We start from the raw sequence: 17,228 nt of genomic DNA on the forward strand, positions 1-17,228 counted from the left end.
TTATACTTTTAATTCAACTAAATTGTAAACCTAAACCTTTATGGATTTATTAAACCTCTTTTAATTATACACCTTAATTAATTAATAAAACCATAAGGGTGTGATTTGAACTTTTCAAAACAATACTAGGGTTTTAGAATTTAACATTCCTAAATTAAACTTTTAATCAACTTTTAAATTCCAAAACTTGAGGGCAAGTTTTGAAACATTTCAAAACATTTAGGTTTAGAATTTAAAAATACATCAAAATTAAACTTTTAATCAAAATTTAAATTCCAAAACTTGAGGGCAAGTTTTGAAACCTTTTCAAAACATTAGGGTTTCAACTATTTAAATTTCAAAATTAAACTTTTGAGTTCAAATTTAAACTATAAAACCTAAAGAGGAAAATATGAAACTTTTCATAACACAAGGATCATATAACAAATAATATAAATTAAACAATTAATTTCATCATTATCTATATTTGACCTAATTCAATTTCTTGCAAAATAAGTTACCCAATTAATACAAATAATCCAATATTTATCATATAAGGAAGTTATTATCTAATCAATTGGTAATTATCTTGTGTTTTGGCAAGGATATTCATTAAGAAACAATAAAATTCGTATTTTATAGGTTTAAAACAAATATGGTAATAATCCTTAAGCAAAACAGCAACAAAATCTGAAGTTTCCTCTGTCTGACGCTCTGACTCGTCGAGTCACACTCTGGAACTCGCCGAGTAGGGCTGGCTCGCCGAGTTAGGTCAAACAGAAAGCCAAAATTCGATTTTTAGCTACATAATGCATCAATACAATAGAAACCAATCAAGGCTCTGATACCACTGATGGGTTTTGGTCATAAGAACATCTTATGTGCTCATACAAACCCTAATGTTTGGATCTAGGTTTCTCTATTGTACATGCAATTTATCCAAGACTATAAACCCTAGATCTAGAATATGATAATCAATATAACATATAAATTAGGGTTTAGATCATACCTTGATTGTTATGTAGCAATAACAATCTTAAATCCTTCTTGTAATGACTTTAGAAAGCTTAGAGTCACAAATGTCACTCCTCTAATGGTTCACAAACACCAAGAGCAAGAGGATGAAGAGGAGAAGAGAAGGAGGCTCTCAAAAACGTGTGGAAACCCTAGAGAACAAGTTTTTCTTTTCACGTTTTTGGAGCATAAGGGTTCTATATATAGTGAGGCTATTAGGGTTATCTTACAAGGAAACCCTAATTTGGATGCTTAAGCCCTAAGCAACCCATGGACTCCTTTCCTTAAAGGCCTTGGACGATTTCTAATGGGTTTCCCCATAGAATTCGTTTAACCTTATAATATAAGGCAATCCATGGCCCAATTGTAATAATCTTATAATTACAATTCGTCCCTTAAGTTTAATTAATCTCTTTTAGCCACAAACTTAATTCTTGTTAATTCTTGACTAATATTAATTAAACAATATGATTTCTCCTTTAATATATTATTCTCATAATATATTAATAAATCATATTTAATCCTTTCTCTCTATAATTCATCCTATCAAATTGCTTTGGTGAAGGCAACCCAAAAGGACCATGCACCATCGGGTCAAGTACATACCAAAATAGTTATGGACTTAGACACTAATCCAACATTCATTTTCGCATTAAACGGCTTCTTGTAGAACTTCATCACCTTGTTGTTGGAGTAAAAAGTAATAGCTTCATCATCCGAGTCGATAATAAGACCTTCTTCATCTGAACCTTCGTTCTCAGAAACTTCCTTCTCAATTTCTCTACCGGTGACCTTCGATACCAAAGCTAAAGGACCACCCAGATTGATCCTTGACTCTTCTACCATTTCAGTTACTTCTGCTTCATGAGTTTTTAGCTGGTTGTAAACATCATTCAAGGTAGAAAAATCGAAACCATGTTGTGTCTTAATCATCAAACTCACACTCCTCCACTCTTTGTGAACACCCATAACGAAAGTAATATTGTATTCCATGTTAGTAATTTTGATTCCATACCTTGTGCACTTGTAGATTAGCTCGTTCAGACGATCGTATTACATTTCACTCGTTTCTCCATCTTTCTGCTTGAATTCTCTTAATTCAATTAGACATTGTTTGACAGGGCTAATTTTGGTCTTCTCGCTCCCCTAGTACTTTTCCTTCAATGTATTCGAAATCTCTTTTAAAGTTTTCCATGTGTGAACATGATTGTACACCATAGGAGGAAGAGCACCGCGAAGTTCTCTCATGCATTTCTTCTCATACTTCTGCAACCTTTCAGATTGTTCAGTAACACTTGAAGTTGATGAAGAAGTACCCATGCTTTCAACAGAAGGAGGTGGAGTTACATCATCAGTAATGCATTTTCATAGCTCTTCATTTATGCAATTTAAGTAATCTTCCATTCTATCAGCCCATTGATCATAATATGCTGGAATCAGCATTGGGATCTTTGTAGATGACCTAAGGAGATGAGAATACGATGTCATCGTGTTCATGTTAAAATTCGCCATAGATGTACGGACAAATTTTAGTAAAAAGCTTGAGAAAATTAAGAATAATGAGATGAATAAAAAAAAAACTGAAGCACAAACACTTGATTAGTCAATTGAAGTGCAAAATCAATCAAAACTGAAGATCTACAAAGATTTTCAGTTACAAAATTGCGGAAACTTTTGAATCTAAGTACGAGATTCAAAATACTTTTGAAACAAGTGAAAATCAGATAAAAAACAATATGATTCATACTCTGATACCAATTGAAGAGTCAATTGAATCGAGTAAAGAAACATAATCAGAGTATTAAATGATTTGAACACACAGAATGTAAATATAATCTGATTTACACGGTGTTATTGCTTCAGTTTGAATACAAGAGGTTGAAAGAGAGAACAAACTTTTACAAGCTCAGAAAAAGTTCTTAACATCTAACAAGTATCCTTCATATATATATATATATATATATATATATATATATATATATATATATATATATATATATATATATATATATATATATATATATATATATATATGAAAAATTGACAACACAAAAAATATAAGGACTCTATACACTTAAACTTTAAAACTAAAAATAAGTCCTTAAAATAAAATACATCAAAACATTCGATATTACAAACAACTACTAGACCTTCGACATATCACAACCTTCGAATGCCAACATAATATATTAATAGATTATTTATCTCTCTCCTTTGATAATCCAAACCATTTACTGGCTATGAAGACAACCTAAAAAGGACTCTATTTTTATTCATCAACATTATACCAATTTAATTAGGACCTTAGACACGTTAATTCAACAATCAAGATACCAACCGGTTACCTATCATTTCTTTCCTTTTTCTTCTAGCTTCTCTACCGTTAATATTTATGAATATTGTGATTTTTTATAATACATGAATAAAAAAGTCATTTAGTCTAAATGGCAATGCAATTTATGGTTTTATTGCTCATGTAGTTGACATAGATTTGTAGATTTAGATTCTAAATAACTATGAAACTTGATAATTATTGTTTTCGTTATCCGGTCACCAGCGAATTTAGCGTATAACCATATTGGTATATGTGTTGTGACTTGTGAGTAAAATAGTTCATTTGTTTCTCATCATTGTAACTTTTTTTTTTTCAATTTTATAATGTATATTTGTATAATTATTTTTGTAATTTGTTATGTGTTCATTGATTTTGTATATACCGGTGTATATTGATTTATTTATAACTAACCATAGTCATAAAATATTTTGGTGAAAAACAGATAGTTAAAAACCTTATTTTGATATGATTACAAAACAAAAAATATACAAAATAATTTTAATTTCACTACATTTCCCGACAGCCGTTTGACACATTTTAATTCCTTTGTCTTTACATATTTTAAAATTCATATTTCTTTGACATGTTATAAATCGTCAAATCTTTACAAAGCGAACCAAACATTCCATAAATGGTCTAGATTATTTTCTAAATCTATCAAAAAGCAAACGATACACATACAACAAACATATAAATGATTAATATATTAAAACACAATTCCGACAAATATCTTTTTTTAAATTTCTCACTTTCCATCAATATGCTAGAATTACACATCCAACTAATGTAAAACCATCCAATAAAAATTTACGTTCAGTGTGTTTTCTTGAATGTGACATGTCTTAAAACTATTCACCATCAATACTTTGCGTGGATAACATTACCATACACGATAGAAAAGTATATCTTTGATCTCATATTTTGGTACAACGGATCCAACCGAAAAGAAAACACACATAACACAAACAAAAACAATCAATACACTAAAATGCATATCTAATAAACACAAATACTATTTCAAAAGATTAACCTTGAATCAACCAATACATTACGTGTTTTTTGAAACATGTTTTCGAGGAATAAATTAATCGTCGTTGCCGCTTTGCTCGGGTCAACTACTAATAATAATAAAACAATATTCAACTAAAAATACAATAAGATTACAACAAAATAATAAAATATAAATATAAAAATAACTAGTTTTAAAGAAACCTTATAATTTTGATCCTTATTTGTGAAAAATAATAACGTAAATCGATCCACCTACTATTTGAGATCCGTATAAATGGGTCCACCTACTATTTGAGATCCTTATAAATCGGTCCACTACTATTTGAGATCAAAATCCAGATTATCCAAATTTTGTAATGATTATTTTCTATTAAAAAAATAAGCTCACGAGTTATGTTATTTTCTATTAAAAAAAATAAAGTCATCGTTGTCATGGTTATAAATTTTCATCAAACGGAAACATCTGCATAATCCAAACCCACCAATTCAAACAAACGCCAGAACTAGTATGCTGACTGTTCTTGAGAATAGCCGAGTATCTCCGCCTCCTGGCACCGTTGGGGAGAGGTCTCTCCCGCTTACTTTCTTGGACATGATTTGGCTATCCTACTTCCCGGTCCACCAGGTTTTCTTTTATGAATCCACCCACTCTAAACAACATTTCTCGGAAACAATTGTCCCAAACCTCAAAAATTCATTATCAATCACTCTTCAACACTTCTTCCCATTTGCAGGCAACATAATTCTGTTTCCTAATGCAAGTGTTGACAAAAAACCACAAATCCGTCATGTACAAGGCGACTCTGTTGCAGTTAGCTTTGTCGAGTGTACTCTTGATTTCAATGATCTTACAGGAAATCATCCTCGTAAGTGTGACACGTTTTATCCGCTTGTACCTCTATTGGGACGTGTAGAACAAGTATCCGATTACCTTATTATCCCCGTTTTTTCTGTTCAAGTTACACTTTTTCCTAACTCAGGCTTCTCTATTGGGATCACCAACCACCACTCCCTTTGTGATGCGAACACAAGGTATAATTTCCTCAAGGCTTGGAGCTCGATTGCTAAACATGGTACAGATGAGTTTTTCTTAGCTAGTGGATCTTTACCTTTTTATGAAAGAGTGATTCAATACCCGAGCTCCTTAGATGAAATCTCCTTAAATATACCCGGGCTTCCAGCTATTAATATGGAATACCAGCCTCCTCACCTTGTTAGCCCTACAGATAAAGTTCGTGCCACCATTGTCTTGACCAAAGCACGCATCAGTGGGCTAAAGAACTGGTTATCCACTCAACTGCCAAAACAGGAATACGTATCATCTTTTTCGGTGGTATGTGCGTATATATGGCATTGCATAGCCAAATCACACGTTCATATTGGAGAAAGGAAGGGAGAGGATGACGTAGAAAGGTTTAATTGTATGGTGGATTGGAGGACCCGCCTCGATCCACCTGTTCCTCAAACTTATTTTGGTAACTGTGTAGGGGCATCTCCCACATCCAAAATAAAAAGCACCATCTTAGCAGGCAACAATGGATTTCTTACTGCTTTCGAATTATTTACAAAGGCTTTAAGCGACACACTAAAGAAAAAGAATGGAGTGATTGTAGATGGGGAGAGGGTGATTAAGACAGCCTTTTTGCCAGTGCCAGGGTTTAATGTGTCGGGATCACCAAAGATTAAGTTCTACGATTTGGAGTTTGGATGGGGTAAGCCAAAAAGACATGAGACAATATCTCTGGATTACCATAGTTCGATTTCTGTTAATGCTTCAAAAGAGTCAGATGCTGATATTGAAATTGGGGTGTCTCTTCCTGCAAAACAAATGGATGTGTTACTTTCCATCTTTAGAGAATTGGATGGCACATTACAGTGAGCAAGAGTCTTTTGTTAAAATATTTCTTATGTGGATCTATCAACACGTACAACAGTTATTTGTCTGCTCATGGGTAGGCATGTGTAAGTTCTATATGTTATCAATAAAATGTAGCTTTCTTGGTTGTTCTTATCAACATTGAAAATGTGCATATGTATGGAGTAAATTAAACGAACGGTCTCTATGGTTTGAGTAATTTGCGCGTTTGATTCCTAACTTATTTTTTTAACTTGGAAGGTTGCTACTATTTGTATTTGTTATGCGTTTGGTTGACTTTGAGTTTTTGATTTTGACGTTGCTTTCTTTAAACCCATATTTTAATCAATAGCTATATTCCCCGTATTGAAAAAGTAATTTGATTTACCTCCAGGGCTCCATATGACGGCCGCACAAGCCCAATCGGTCAATCTCCACCATTTTTACTTTTTTTAGTTTTTACCTTCTCCCCTTACGGCTTCTGTTACAAAAGTCATAATAGTCTCTGTGCAAGTGTGCATATTGCAACATCAGTCCCAGCCTCCGACGATTCTCCATCACAACTCTAAACTCCAACAATAGTCATAGCTTCATCATAGTCTACAGGTTCTTTTTTTTTATTTCACTAATCTATTGATGAAACCTAACTCTTTGTTGAATTGTTGTGGCTTGCACTCAAAGTCTCCATCTTAACCCTTTATCATTCAATGTATTTTTTCTGAATTTTATATAGTGACTTTTGTTGATGAAAATTTGTCATCCTTTGAATTAGATAGTAGAAAATAGCAGTGGCTAGTGATTTGCTTCTTTTTGTTTCAATGCAATGTTTTTAATTTTTTTTTGATGATTTTTTTTTTTTCAGATCAATGTGTTAAATTTGTCAATGTAATTAGTGAAACGTAATAAGTTGTATGTGTTTTTAGTTTTTTGCAATAAGCGGTAACTGAATCACATGGTATAAGTTAGCAATGTTATCACTCTGTTTTGTTTCAATGCTATTTGTTTAATTTTTGTTAATAAATATATGTTTTAATGCAATGTGTTTGTTTTTTTGTTGGTGGCATTCTATTTCAATGCAATATGTTTAATATTGGTTTTCGTTTTTTTTAGTTTGGGACTAACAAGTAGCAATGTCTAGTGATGAACCTATAATTGATTTAGATACGAATAACCAAAAACCTGTTACAGTTGAAGAATCAATGGCAGATAAAGTTGACAAGGGAAAAGAAAATACGCCTACAAATAGGAAAATATTCATTGTTGGGGATCATTTTCCAAAAGTAGAAGGCGCGAAGAAAACAAAATGCAAATATTGTGGTACATTAATGTCATCTAATACTAGAAATGGTACTTCAGCATTGCTCAGTCACTTAACAAATGTATGTAAGAACTCCCCTCTTTATAAAAAGCCTGATTTGAAGAGACAATCGACCATTTAGTGTGGTCGATGACGAGGGTTTCAAGGAGTTTGTTTGGGAATTGAATACAAACTTCAAGTTTGTATCAACATGAATTGTAGCTCGGGATTGTTTATCCATTTATGAAGAAGAGGCATTAAAGGTAAAAGACATGCTTAAAGGCCAAACAGTGTGTCTAACCACCGGCACTTGGTCATCAGTTCAGAATTATAATTATATGTGCCTTACGACACACTGGATCGACGATGACTGGGTTTTACAAAAAAAAGATCCTTAATTTTTGTCCAATAGAGAACCATAGGGTGAAACCATTGGGAGTCTTGTATATGAATACATAAGAGAGTGGGGCATTAATAATGTGTTTACCGTCACGGTGGATAATGCATCTTCTAATGATGGAGCTATCCGGTTTTTAAGGAGGATGTTAAAAGGACCAAACGATATTTTGGGTTGTCAATATTTGCACCTACGTTGTTGTGCACATATCATCAATCTCGTGGTTCGAGATGGCTTGGAAGAAGAATTTGATTCTATTACTAGAATTCGAGGCGCCGTGACGTATGTGAGATCGTCACCGACTAGATATAAAACATTTAAAGATTGTGTTGCTCGTGCAACTATTGAATGTAAACAAAAACCATGCATGGATGTTGATACCAGATGGAATTCAACATATTTAATGTTGGAAACAATAGTGAAGTATGAACAAGCCTTTGACAGGTATATTTGTCTATTATTTTTTTTTTATATTATTTTGTTTCTTTAACTAACAAAACTAATATCCATTGTGTACTTTATTTTCTCAATAGGCTTTACATGATAGATTCAAATTATGGAGCTCATTTTCGAAGTGAAGTCACTGATGATTGTGAAGGGAGCACAAGAAAAAGGAAAAGAACAGTTAAAGTCATTGGTGCTCCGAGTGAATCTGATTGGGAGACAGCAAGGTATGATTCACTTTTTAAAGTTCTTGTTTTTAATAATTATTTGGTTACTTATATATTGTTATTTGTATTTAATATAGGAATATGATTGAGTACTTGAAAATATTTTCGGATGTTACAACCAAGATATCTGGTACAAAGTATGTAACATTGAATACATTTTTTTCTGAGTTTGTGAAAATGCAAGCCACAATCACTCGAATGGGCTTGAGTATGGATGAAAAAAAGAAAAATATGGCAACGTCAATGAAAACCAAATTTGATAAATATTGGGAAGACATTGATCACATGAACTTTTTGTTGTATGTTGCCGTTGTCTTAGATCCACGCTTCAAACTTCAATATATCCGTTTTTGTATTGAAACAATTTATGGTAAAAATTATGAGAAGGGCAAACAAATATTAGAAAAGGTAGAGAAGACTCTTCAAGAATTGTTTAACCACTATAAAGATAAATTAGAGAAAAATAAAGTACAAAACAAACAAGTTGGTGTTTCTAGTGACATGTCAAGTAGTTTTGGTGACGCAACTATTGACTTGGAGATCGAGTTTGACAAGTTTGATAGTGCAAATCAAGAGATGAAGAGTGAAGTGGATATATATTTAGCAGATGGAAAAGAAAAAAGAGACGATAATTTTGATTTTGGGGTGGTGGAAAGCAAACGCAGTCAAATTTCCTATATTGTCTAAACTAGCTAGACATGTTTTGGCAATGCTAATCTCCACGGTTGCATCAGAGTCGGCATTTAGTACCGGTGGTCATGTGATAGATAAGTATAGAAGTTCGCTTAACACTGAGACCGCTGAATCCTTAATATGTACACAAGATTGGCTACAGTCTACACCGGCAGATCTTGAGCTAATTGGTACTATGTCGAGTAAACAAATAGACGAACTGAATGAGAAGTTGGCGACTATAGAAATCGGTAAACTTTTTCTCCGTAATCCGTATGCTTTCAGTTTTAACTTCATATTTCAAATACATACTAATATCGTTATATTTTTCTATGTAGATACACTTTCAAAACGAAAAAAATCTTCCAATGATGTTCAAAAAGATATGGATTGACATGCTAGCACGTAAGTAACATATCATGTTTTGCCATATTTTTTTTGGTTATCATGGTTTTTTGTTTGCCTTTTTGCCTTAACTTTTTTATGTTTTGTTTTTTCATATTTATGATTTAAGATGATCAAGCTTCACGTGGAAAATGAAAAAAGACATTCGATGGATTTTTATGATAATTTGAATTTAGCTTTTTCTTTGGTGATAAAAACAAGTTTAGTGGGAATCATCTTCGTTTGTACTTTGTGTTTGTTTAAGACTATGTGGGCTGCAAAAGGAATTGCATATCATTAGGACATTAGTCAAACTTACTAATGGAATATGTCTTACAAGATAATAATAAGTTCAAATTCAACCAAAGTTCAGTTATTAATTTATTAGTTTGTGAGAGTAGTTATGATTGTATTATTGTTTTTTAAGCCAGTTACAAATTTTGTTTACATACTTTTGTTTTGGGCCAAAATTAATGGTTTCAAAAATGAAAAAAAAAAAAAAAAAAAAAAAAAGTCATACCATACAAGCTTAAATGCACATGGTTTTTAGTTTTCAATGTTTCAAAAATACTACACCATTAAACATAAAAAAAACTGCACCAAATGCTAGACACTGTTTAAAACCGGAACCGCACCGATACAAACCGAAACCGCATTTAAAAACCGCAAAACCGAACCATTAAAAAACCGTACCCAACGGTTTTAAGAATGTAAAAACCGCACCATGTGGTTTGCGGTTCGGTTTTCCCATAAAACCGCACCAACCCGCACCATACTCACCCCTAAAAATATGATTCTTTGTATACAAAGGAGGCAAAAAGACGGTTCCACTGTAACGTGGAGTTTTGTACCAAGGTAGAATACATTTAAAAAGTATTTTCCAAATGATAATGATAGTGGTTTAAAACTTAATTACCAATTATAGTGATTCCAAGTTTCCAACATCTTTCTCTTTGCTATCAATAATGCTGGCAACCATGCTACAGTTTTTTTTTTCAGCGACCAATTTGTTACCCTCAGCCAAACCCAAATACAATAAAAGAAAACTCAAAGTTAAATCTAAAAACTATATATGCATATTTTAAACAAAAGCAAAGCCAAATGGAAACTGTTAAACCAGTAGAAAGGGATCGATCATTTGTTTACGCCATCAAATTGTCATTAAGGCCTACAGTTTTCTATTTATTCTTGACTGGAATTGAATAAGACTCGTAAATATCCTGTGGAACTAATTCTCAAAAATTTAACAGACAATAACAGATTGGGGAACCAAAATCCGAACACATATCCGTTTTTTCAGATTCAGATTCGGATAGTGATTTAAAAAACATTCAGATAGATACTCAGATATCCGATATCCGAAATGTATGTTTTTTTATAAATTAATTAATATATTTTACAGTATTTTGAAACTTCCAAGTTGATTTTCGAAATGTATGTTTTTATAAATTAATTAATATATCCTAATAAATAAAGATAATTTTACACATGTCATTTTATTATAATTTTAAAATTATTATTTTTACACTTGTCATTTTTGTATTTTTTTCATTTTTATTAATCGTCCACCTATTAAATGTCACCTCATAATAATTAATGTGAATTAATGTATATAGTAAAGCTTACATTTGTGAATTTTTAATTTTATTAATATATTAATGAATTCCATTTATTAATTTATATTAATTAGTTTTATTAGTAAAGATTAACTAAGACAAATTACATAAATGGTCCTTGTGATTTATTCTATTTATTGTTTTTATTTCCAAAGTTTACTTCAAAAAATACTTAATTTTTTACACATTCATATTCAACATGATTATTTAAAACATGATAATAATTATTTATTAGTATAGATTGAATTCCTTAATCATCGTTTCATTTATATTTACTTCAAAATTTTACTTTAAAATATACTTAATGTCTACACCTTATATTTAACTTTTTTAATCAACCCGAGTAATACATACGTCTCACACCTAGTATATATTATAGTATTTTGAAACTTGCAAGTTGATTTCATATGTAATACTGGACATCCTTTGTTATTTTTACCAAGTTTTGTTTTATTTTTACTTATTTATGCATCATAATAAAGGTTCATTTTTTAATCATTTTCAATCGCATCCCCCGTGCATTTTGTTACTATACCTTCAATATATTTCATTTTATATGTATGTAAATGTAACACTCCTTGCATTCGTTTAAATTAATATGTTTGAAAAACCATTAAAGTTTTTCATACTCCCTGAATATCCTATTATATTTATAAATATTTGTATTTCTTCAACATGTTTTTCAATAGTCTTTACATTCCAAAAATTTAGTTTTAATTTTTTTTTAAACGGTAAATCTAATCTATTCTTCAACTACTCCTAAATTCTACATATGTCCATTGCGAGACTTGCAACATCAGATACCGCTAAGCTAGAAGCCCTTTGTTATTTCAAAAATCCAGTTTTACTTAACTATCATCAGCACACAATGTAAATTGCAAAGTTATGTTGTTATTATAAATGAAAATCTATTATAAAGTCTCTATATCTTGGTCTTATAGTTAAACCATATGTTTTTATAAATTAATTAATCTATCCTAATAAATAAAGATAATTTTGTTAAATGTCAACTTCTTAATGAATTTGACATATGTCATTTTCTTATAATTTTAAAATTATTTTTTTTTACACTTGTCATTTTTGTATTTTTTTTCATTTTTATTAATCGTCCACCTATTAAATGTTACCTCATAATAATTAATGTGAATTAATATATACAGTAAACCTTACATTTGTGAATTTTTATTTTTAGTAATATATTAATGAATTCCATTTATTAATTTATATTAATTAGTTTATTAGTAAAGATTAATTAAGACAAATTACATAAATGGTCCTTGTGATTTATTCTATTTATTGTTTTTATTTTCAAAGTTTACTTCAAAAAATACTTAATTTTTTACACATTCATATTCAACATGATTATTTAAAACATCATAATAATTATTTATAGTATAGATTGAATTACTTATTCATCATTTCATTTATATTTACTTCAAAATTTTATTTTAAAAAATACTTAATATCTATACCTTATATTTAACTTTTTTAATCAACCTGTGTAATACACAGGTCTCACACCTAGTATATATTATAGTATTTTTGAAACTTGCAAGTTGATTTCATATGTAATACTCGACATCCTTTGTTATTTTTACTAAGTTTTGTTTTATTTTTACTTATTTATGCATCATAATAAAGGTTCATTTTTAATCATTTTCAATCACATCCCCCGTGCATTTTGTTACTATACCATCCATATATTTCATTTTATATATATGTAAATGTAACACTCCTTGCATTCGTTTAAATTAATATGTTTGAAAAACCATTAAAGTTTTTCTTGCTCCTTGAATATCCTAGTATATTTATAAATATTTGTATTTCTTCAGCATGTTTTTCAATACGTCTTTACATTCCAAAAATTCAGTTTTAATTTTTTTTTAAACGACAAATCTAATCTATTATTCAACTACTCCTAAATTCTACATATGTCCATTGCGAGACTTGCAATATCAGATACCGCTAAACTAGAAGCCCTTTGTTTTTTCAAAAATCCAGTTTTACTTAACTATCATCAGCGCACAATGTAAATTGCAAAGTTATGTTGTTATTATAAATAAAAATCTATTATAAAGTCTCTATATCTTGGTCTTATAGTTAAACCATATGTTTTTATAAATTAATTAATCTATCCTAATAAATAAAGATAATTTTGTCAAATGTCAACTTCTTAATGAATTTGACATATTTCATTTTCTTATAATTTTAAAATTATTTTTTTTACACTTGTCATTTTTGTATTTTTTTCATTTTTATTAATCGTCCACCTATTAATTGTTACCTCATAATAATTAATGTGAATTAATATATATATATATATATATATATATATATATATATATATATATATATAGTAAACCTTACATTTGTGAATTTTTATTTTTAGTAATATATTAATGAATTTCATTTATTAATTTATATTAATTAGTTTATTAGTAAACATTAATTAAGACAAATTACATAAATGGTCCTTGTGATTTATTCTATTTATTGTTTTTATTTTCAAAGTTTACTTCCAAAAATACTTAATTTTTTACACATTCATATTAAACATGATTATTTAAAACATGATAATAATTATTTATTAGTATAGATTGAATTACTTATTCATCATTTCATTTATATTTACTTCAAAATTTTATTTTAAAAAATACTTAATATCTACACCTTATATTTAACTTTTTTAATCAACCCGTGTAATACACGAGTCTCACACCTAGTATATATTATAGTATTTTGAAACTTGCAAGTTGATTTCATATGTAATACTGGACATCCTTTGTTATTTTTACCAAGTTTTGTTTTATTTTTACTTATTTATGCATCATAATAAAGGTTCATTTTTTAATCATTTTCAATCGCATCCCCCGTGCATTTTGTTACTATACCATCCATATATTTCATTTTATATGTATGTAAATGTAACACTCCTTGCATTCGTTTAAATTAATATGTTTGAAAAACCATTAAAGTTTTTCATACTCCCTGAATATCCTATTATATTTATAAATATTTGTATTTCTTCAACATGTTTTTCAATAGTCTTTACATTCCAAAATTTTAGTTTTAATTTTTTTTTTAAACGGTAAATCTAATCTATTCTTCAACTACTCCTAAATTCTACATATGTCCATTGCGAGACTTGCAACATCAGATACCGCTAAGCTAGAAGCTCTTTGTTATTTCAAAAATCCAGTTTTACTTAACTATCATGAGCACACAATGTAAATTGCAAAGTTATGGTATTATAAAAGAAAATCTATTATAAAGTCTCTATATCTTGGTTTTATAGTTAAACCATATATTTTTCTTCCGATTAAATCATGAATATCAGTAATTGTATTCAATTTGATCCTTTAACCCGGTTAACAGCTCATCCACTTTCAGAATTTACCTTTTTTGGCCCATATTTTGAATTTTATTGCAAATTTGATCCAAAATTTATACTTTTGGCCTAGATTTCAAAATTTACTTATAAATTCATTCTAAATTTATTATTTATACATTACTTATTTTCAAATTTTAGTTTCGAATATATATATTTTTTTGCTTTATAAAATCACATTTATACAAAAAAATTCACATAAAAAATCATTTTTCTATATAAAAAGATTTTTGCAAATTTTTTTGTTAAGAAATGGTTTTTATATGTGTAAAATATTTTTAAATATTAAAAAAAAAACATAAGCAATAAAAAGTGGTCACATACTGTTTTAGTAACATCATTATATTTGTTGTTATTTTCGCCAAAACATATAAATACCATAACTTTTTTATAGGACCTCTATTTTCGACGTTTTTTTTAATATCCATGTGTTCGTCTTGACGACTATTACAACTTTCATGTTGATCATTTAAGCCAAAAATAATATATTTTCATTTTCATTTTTATAAACAAATGTTTATATTTATTAACTTTTATAAGTGAAATTGGGTGTTATAATTTTTTGGTTTATATTAAAATAAAAAATAGAAAACCTCGGTTTAACAACAAAGTTGAAATTGGTTTTTCATCCTATGTCGAATAATTTTTTGGTTTATATATAATTTTTTTTGACATCTTATTCGTTTTTGAATTATATAAGTGCACAAATAGAAATAATTTTTTTCATCCTATGTGAACATAGGTTTTTCATCCTATGTCGAATAATATTTGACATGTTATTCGTTTTTGAATTACATAGGTGAACAAACAAAAATATATATATTTTTTTTATATGAAAGAATGTTTTTAAGAGGATTTTTATATGAAAATATGTATTTTTGTATATAAAATCATATTTTCACATAAAAAAACCTCCTACGAGAAAAACCTTTTGGACCAAATTTATTCAAAAAACATATTTTTCACCCACAAAACCCTTTATTTAACAAAATATTTTGTCAAAAAAAAGGTTTTATATAGAAAAAAAAAAAGAATGCTTTTTATATGAAAGTATGTTTTTTTTGTATAAATATGTTTCTATAAAGCAAAAATAACATATCTGAAAAAAATTTCAAAAAAAATAAAAAAATAATAATAACTAAATTTAAGATGAATTGGTAACAAAATCATATTTTGTCCAAAAGTGAAATTTGGATCGGATTTGTAATAAAATTTAAAATCTAAACAAAAAATGTAAATTTTAAAAGTGAGATGGCCTAACAACCGGGAAAAGTGATGAAAATGAATATATTTACCAGCATTTGGGAGTTATATATATATATATATATATATATATATATATATATATATATATATATATATAGGGCTTAGGGAATATATGACCGTTATGTATCTAATATTAGGTATAATATCATAAAAAAAACCACATAGTTTTAACAAAATGCAATCAAATCTCTCTACCGTCTTTCTTTTACCCATTTATACCACATTCGTCGTCTTCCAAAAACATCTCTCCACTCGATCTGTAATTTGTTATTATTTCATTATCGTTGTTTGTCTTCATAAGCGATCTGTGATGTTCTAAGGCGATTAATTTCAAAAACATCTCTCCGCTCAATTCATTTCTCACACGCCATCCCATTTACTGTTTTTTAGGTATGTAACACCTTCAACTTTTGTTCTATGTACATTTATAACCATTTTTTTACTTTCATTATTATAATAACCTAATTTTGTAATTTGTCCTATACCAATTTTCATTTGCTTCATTGATTGTGGTTGTTTTATTTTATGATCAATTTTATATTTAATATTTCATTATATGACATCATTTTTTTCATTAATTCACATATAAATAATATCCCATGTATCTTGAAAAATGATTTCAAATATTTCAAATAAAATTACATGAAAATCACATACCCTTCTTACTTAATAACTTTTTGAAAACAATTGATAAATAATTACGATTTTAATTATGCAAATTTGTTTAACTCTTTAACCGTGGTTCCCACGTGTTATAACCTAGTATATATATATATATATATATATATATATATATATATATATATATATATATATATATAGGGCTTAGGGAATATATGACCGTTATGTATCTAATATTAGGTATAAAATCATAAAAAAAAACCACATAGTTTTAACAAAATGCAATCAAATCTCTCTACCGTCTTTCTTTTACCCTCTATTAGACCAGATTATAGGCTTTTTACATATTGTTATGGTGTTTAAAATATTTCATTTTGGATCACAAACCATGTATAAGAATACATTATCAAGTACTTATAAGCATTCATATTCAAATTTAATATAGAAAACTATTGTGAAAGATTGAAATTGTTCATTAAAAACCAATAAATTTCTTCTCATAACATATCAAAAAGAACCATACAAGTATACATATGGTAGGTATCAAAGAAAGTTATGAAGCATACTAGAGGTCTAATATAAACAACACATTTGAAACACATAGATGTTGGGATTAAATTATGAAATAAGAAATAATATGAACTCAAAAGCAATAGGAATAATCTAACAAATGAAGTCAATTTTAATGGTTTTATACCTAATATTACATACATGACAGCCAC

General features: G+C 28.8%; 1 protein-coding gene and 1 pseudogene across 1 annotated transcript; both read left to right on the plus strand.

Annotated features, from left to right (window-relative positions):
• The first annotated feature begins 4,791 nt into the window (after window positions 1-4,791).
• LOC145086569 (malonyl-coenzyme A:anthocyanin 3-O-glucoside-6''-O-malonyltransferase pseudogene) lies at window positions 4,792-6,393 on the plus strand (annotated as a pseudogene).
• Window positions 6,394-7,324: 931 nt separating this feature from the next.
• Window positions 7,325-9,246, plus strand: LOC145089431 (zinc finger BED domain-containing protein RICESLEEPER 1-like). The gene is made up of 4 exons (XM_079027871.1): window positions 7,325-7,573; window positions 7,914-8,332; window positions 8,422-8,559; window positions 8,637-9,246. Exons 1-4 carry the CDS (start codon window positions 7,325-7,327, stop codon window positions 9,244-9,246), a joined length of 1,416 nt encoding a protein of 471 aa, XP_078883997.1.
• The last annotated feature ends 7,982 nt before the right edge of the window (window positions 9,247-17,228 follow it).

This window comes from Lactuca serriola, chromosome 2, assembly GCF_051521515.1.
Source record: "Lactuca serriola cultivar US96UC23 chromosome 2, Lser_US96UC23_V15, whole genome shotgun sequence".
Classification (NCBI taxonomy): Eukaryota; Viridiplantae; Streptophyta; class Magnoliopsida; order Asterales; family Asteraceae; genus Lactuca; species Lactuca serriola.

Excerpts from the sequence above, each read along its gene's own strand:
- LOC145089431 (XM_079027871.1), top strand. The coding sequence starts at position 7,325 with ATGTCTAGTGATGAACCTATAATTGATTTAGATACGAATAACCAAAAA. Across the intron at positions 8,333-8,421 it reads TATGAACAAGCCTTTGACAG|GCTTTACATGATAGATTCAA; the intron begins GTATATTTGTCT and ends TTTTCTCAATAG. Across the intron at positions 8,560-8,636 it reads TCTGATTGGGAGACAGCAAG|GAATATGATTGAGTACTTGA; the intron begins GTATGATTCACT and ends TATTTAATATAG.